Below are 6000 nucleotides of genomic sequence, written 5' to 3'. Positions count from 1 at the left end.
ACGGAAATACGGAAACGGAATGCACATGAAGTAACTTCAGTTTTTTTTGCGGACCCATTGAAATTAATAGTTCCGTATACGGTCTGCAAAAAAACCGGAACAGAAACTGAAAAAATATACGGTCGTGTGCAAGAGGCATTATTCGTGCAAAATCGGACATGGCGGTTTGAATAAGGCCTTATCCGCACGGTATGTGGGACCCTGGCCTGTGCACAGCTTCACACATGGCAGCTCCTGTCCATCAAGCCTTGATCCCTCTTTTGTCCATAGATTATCAGGGAGCTGATTAGGAGGCTCAGGCGACGAATGACACAGCGTGTGCGGAATTTGTCAAGCTGTCTTCTCCAGTAGTCACCAGCAGAGGCTCCCCCCACCCCCTGCACAAACCTGTCTGCCTGCCTCCTACTGCTTCCCTTCTGAAAGTAAAGCCCAGCTAATAATATTCCTAGACTGGAGGTGGAGCAGAGCCCAGGCAGCAGATCCACACAGCAGAGCTGACACCGCTGAGCTCCAGGACAGGATGGTCACACACCTGCCCCGGCCAGGTAGGACGTGTCCACCTCTATGGGGTGACAGGTTTCCCCTTCCCGCAGTCATGGGGAGATTGGATCTGTAATTCAGGCTTGTAGCAATAGCCACCTGAAGTCCTGCTTCCTTCTTCCTGGTCAACCTGTGCACAGCCCTGCAGGTAGAGTAGAGTCTGCAAGACTCCCAGGTGAAGAAGAAGACATGGAGGAGCAACACAAGGAGAGCAAAGACAAGAGCCAGGGCTCCAAGAAGCTCTTCAGGAGCAAGTCCCTCAGGTCTGTGGGAAATTTCATGCAGAGGATCCTGAAAACTTTGAGCAATTTGTCTCACCTGGTGGATGGAGAGCATAACAACTTGAACGTGGAGGATGACGATGGGGGCTTCAAGCAGAAAACCTACCCCGGAGAAGCCAAAGGCTCTGCAAATGAGGATTATAGAGTTGTCCAAGGAGGTGACGGCAACAATAACCTGGGTAAAGCTCATGTGATGCTTAAATCTCAGGAGAGGTCTTCCTTGAGCTCAGAGGACAAGGTTCCTGGCGTCCAGGGGCTGAAGAACCATGGAAACACCTGCTTTATGAATGCTGTGGTCCAGTGCTTGAGTAACACTGACCTCCTGGCGGAGTACCTGGGGATGGAGCAGTTCAGGGCAGAACTCAACAGGACTAAGGGGGATGAGGGTCTTCAGAAGGGGTCTACAGAGGAGAACTCACTGGTTGGAAAAGGGGAGGTCACTGAGAGGTTGGCCACCTTGGTCAGAGGCCTATGGACATTTGAGTACACCCCTCAACTTTCTGCAGAGTTTAAGGTGAGTGCCAAATTCTCATGACATTCAACTACTTGGGTTAACCTCTTCACTGCCTGCAAGTTTTCATACCTGTCCTCACTAATAGTCCTATATGGTTCTATAGATACTGGTTAATCACCGGTTAATCATCTGCAATAAGGATTACTTATTATCTACAGAGCGATGATGTCATCGCTGACCGATTATAACCTTATCATTCACAGACAGACGCTCTCTTGTTCTGCCGGGTGATTAACACTTCACAAACACTCATTAGTTTGTTTTAGCTAGTTTTGGTCACGTGACCAGGACCGGAGCTGTTGTCGGATCTTGATTGCGTGATCTACTGACTGATAAGTCTTTTACATGGTTGTGCTGCTCAGCAAAATGCTGCCTCTGTCCCATCCACATTTTTTGCAGACCCATTGACTTCAGTGGGTCCGTGGTCCGCATTTTGTGGCCAAGTATAGGTCGTGTTCTATCTTTTTGCGGAACGGACATAGGAATTCAATGTGAATATGGCCTTACAACATGGTAGATATGGAGCACCCAGTGTGATATGGAGCAGCCATGATGATTTTACTGACCTAAAAGGTCTGTCATCGCCCCACACCCCCAAACTTACCAGGTGCCAATTATAATCCTGGTGTCTTCTTATAGGGCTACACCCCCTATGGCTATGCCAATGCTCACCATCGTTAAATAATTAGGCTACTAAGGGCTAATCCCGTGCCCTGACCACTTAATTTTGATGGCCCATCTGTGCGGCCATCGAACATTGTGGCCAGCTCCTGTACAGTAGGTCAACGATGAGCAATGGCCACCATCCACTAGAAGCCAAGTGAGACATAGGACAGTGGACAGTCAGGAAACGTTGCCCATGGTGACCTACCTACAGAAATGCCTCAATGATGTCCCTATTGACTCCCCCAGGATGAGCGTCAAGGTGACCGATCTAAGGTGTCGGCTTAAAGTGGAGGCACGGGAATTATCCAATTGATAAAATGCTGCGTACAATTAAATTAAAAGCCTCTGCGTCCCCGGAGAGGATCCTTTTATCATCCGCTAGAGGCTTTCCCAGCCTGAGATGTACGTGATGTGTAGAGTGTCCCTCCGTGGACGTGTTTAACCTCCTCACTGCCAGAGAAAAGCAGATACGGCAATAGGCAGCCCTGAGAACATCTGTGAGGTCAGTTTTTTCTGATACACAGCAACAAATCCCCAGCGTAGCTGAATGATAAAGTTCTATCTTCCTGCAGCCACCACTACAGGGAGCCCACTGCATACTGTGCTATTATTGACTTCCATGGCTCTCAGTGGGCTCCACCTAGTGGTGGCTGCTGGCAGGCTGAATGTTGTGATTTACCTATGCTGGGGATTTGGAGCTCTGTGTCAGACAATCTGAGCTCCAACCCCTGTAAAAGTACATTAAGAAATGAATCGGTAAAGAATGTCAGACCTTTAGAAATGAGATGTCATCAAACGTCGCCTTTCCTAAAGGTTAGATCTTCACATTTCCAAAACTGCTGGAGACAGAGTAAGCCAGGCACACGTTTAGTTTTCTGTATTTGCCCCAACCAGGGCAAAGTGGCTTGTTGGTGCCACATGCCACCTCCTTGAGCTAAGGAGAGGTGACCATGTAAGATGGGACCACGTAGTGAAGGGTGTAACAAGTAGACGTGGGGTTCCATGAATGGAGACTCGCTCCACCATGACCACCTTCAGCAAGACATCGAATGCTTAAGATATTGAAGTCTACCGTATGCCCTGTGTCTTCCATCATCCATGGGGAGTGGAGGTGAGCCCCACAATAGGTGCTACCCTGGAAGCTATGTCCATGCCCCACATGGAACTCAAAATGGTCTGTCTTATTTTGTAACTACGTTTCAATCTGTCTCTAAAAGTTACATCACTACCAGAAGTCTTCTTCATAATCTCAATGCCAGGTGTCTGCAGGAATAGGGTAAAGCCACCCATATGAACAATCTTAATCTTCCTTCATGGAGACCACCAGACCTGACAAACCCTTTAAAGATGGTGTGTTTTCTGTTTTGCTGATAATCTATTGTCTTAATGTACTCGCTTGCCCCATAGCAAGATTGTGACACTGTAACCTGATGTCTCATCGCGCACAGAGCCTCTGTCGCTGGAGCGGGGAATGCGAACTGGGCGCGATACCAGGCATGTATAGTATATCACTTGCATATCCTATTCGTGAGCTGGCAGCTGCTGAATGGGGGGGGGGCCCTGCAGGTACCAGCTCAGTTGTACTACTACACCGCACCAGTATTTTGTACCGCCTTTGTACCACCCCTGGTTTTCTGCATGGTGGATGCATTCCTAAATCTCGGTGCTAATTCTGTATATATGGACACCACGGTAGAACTTCTTCTATTGAACGAGACCTCTAATGACCAGATTTATGGAGAAGCCCTGTGTTATTATGGTGGAAAGACAATGTTGCAGGAAGGCACAAACTGTGCACAGGCTGCTGTATAGGCCCGAGCTAGACTTGTGTGGAAGACGTGACCTGGAATGTTGCCTATTTAGTGGTGCCTGTGTACAGTACCAAACTGGGTCTCCTAGGGTCCCATCAGAGAAGATTAGTCTTGAGACCCAACCCCTATATCATCAATTACATTTTTAATAAGTTTTAAATCACAGAAATAGACCCCATAGATCTTTGGGACCTACTATGGTATTAGAGCTTGGGCCCTCTGGTGGGCCAGTCCGACCCTGGTCCCAACCCCCACACAGTGGAAACGGGTTTGTCAGCATTGTTTGGGATGTCCATCAGGTCCACCTCTGTCCAGCGCTTCCTGTTGTCCAGGGCTCGTCTCCTGTCTGAACAAACACATAGACTGTTCGTACACGGCCACATCTACAGGGCGCGGGTGAACTCCCGAACTGGTTTGTCCACATTGCACCTGTGTAATCCCAGTAACGGCTCCTTTCCAGTCGTCGCTGGACTGTCTTGTTGGTGACGCTCACAGTAACATAAACCTTTGAACTGAGTCTCCAGGCTGCAGGGTAATTACTGGGCAATATCCTACTGGAAAGTGGTCTGACGGGGGGGGGGGGGGGGGGGGCGCTGTCAAGCTTATACAAAGATTTATACTTTGTGCATTTTTAAAAACTGTGACATCACTGTGTGCATTATCCTGTAGTGACATCACTGTGTACATTACCCTGTACTGTGACATCACTGTGTACATTATCCTGTATTGTTACATCACTGTGTACATTATCCCTGTACTGTGACATCACTGTGTACATTATCCCTGTACTGTGACATCACTGTGTACATTATCCTGTACTGTGACATCACTGTGTACATTATCCCTGTACTGTGACATCACTGTGTGCATAATCTTGTACTGTGACATCACTATGTACATTATCCCTGTACTGTGACATCACTGTGTACATTATCCTGTACTGTGACATCACTGTGTACATTATCCCTGTACTGTGACATCACTGTGCACATTATCCTGTACTGTGACATCACTGTGTACATTATCCTGTATTGTGACATCACTGTGTGTATTATCCTGTACTGTGACATCACTGTGTACATTATTCCTGTACTGTGACATCACTGTGTACATTATCCCTGTACTGTGACATCACTGTGTACATTATCCTGTACTGTGACATCACTGTACATTGTCCTGTGCTGTGACATCACTGTGTACATTATCCTGTACTGTGAGCATTATCCCTGTACTGTGACATCACTGTGTGCGCTATCCTTGTACTGTGACATCACTGTGTGCGCTATCCTTGTGCTGTGACATCACTGTGTGCGCTATCCTTGTGCTGTGACATCACTGTGTGCGCTATCCTTGTGCTGTGACATCACTGTACATTATCCCTGTACTGTGACATCACTGTGTACATTATCCCTGTACTGTGACATCACTGTGTACATTATCCTGTACTGTGACATCACTATGTACATTATCCCTGCAATGTGACATCACTGTGTACATTATCCTGTACTGTGACATCACTGTGTACATTATCCTGTACTGTGACATCACTGTGTGTATTATCCTGTACTGTGACATCACTGTGTGCGCTGTCCTTGTGCTGTGACATCACTGTGTGCGCTGTCCCTCGGACAGTGCTCTTTCCCTCACTATCATACACTTACTTTGTACCTCGCTGCTCGGGTATTCGCACTTGGCTCCTGGCTGCACTTGACACACCGGTTTGGAATGTGTGGGACTTGGTAATGGAGGACGGGTATCGTGCCAGGCTCTCTGCTCTTGCGTCATGGGAATGGAGTGCTTTGGCCCCTCGTTCACCCCTGAGGCGATGCAGGGAGACAATGCTCCTTGTTCCTGCGCACATGTTTACATCCTACCTGCTGCACCTGACAATGGCGCCATTTACGACATACAATGCTATAGGAATAAATAAGTGATGAAATTTGACTTGGAAAGTGACAATCCCTTTTATGCGCCAGAAATGTGCACAGAGCAGTTGTCACTTCCCTTCCCTCAACTCTTCTTGATAGCCCAGCAGGGGGCGACAATGAGGTCATGGAAAGCTCCCCAAGATTAAGGAAAATATGAAATCCGGATTCCATCCAGGGGCACGATGGGAGTCATAGTCAATATAAAACGAGGCTACGACTGCACATGCTGATTAGGCCTCATGCACACGACCGTGCTGTGT

At 47.8% G+C, this 6000-nt stretch overlaps 1 protein-coding gene across 1 annotated transcript in view; it reads left to right on the top strand.

Moving 5' to 3' along the window:
- The first annotated feature begins 467 nt into the window (after positions 1-467).
- The window catches only part of USP43 (ubiquitin specific peptidase 43), a 41128-nt gene continuing 35595 nt past the window's right edge, over positions 468-6000 (top strand). Inside the window, exon 1 of the mRNA XM_044299004.1 lies at positions 468-1335. Within this exon, the coding sequence (XP_044154939.1) occupies positions 730-1335 (606 nt within the window). The 5' untranslated portion in view covers positions 468-729. The remainder of the gene's footprint in view (positions 1336-6000) is intronic.

Source organism: Bufo gargarizans, chromosome 6 (assembly GCF_014858855.1).
Source record: "Bufo gargarizans isolate SCDJY-AF-19 chromosome 6, ASM1485885v1, whole genome shotgun sequence".
NCBI lineage: Eukaryota > Metazoa > Chordata > Amphibia > Anura > Bufonidae > Bufo > Bufo gargarizans.
Note: the sequence above shows the minus strand (reverse complement) of the source record. Positions and strands in the feature narration are given on the sequence as shown.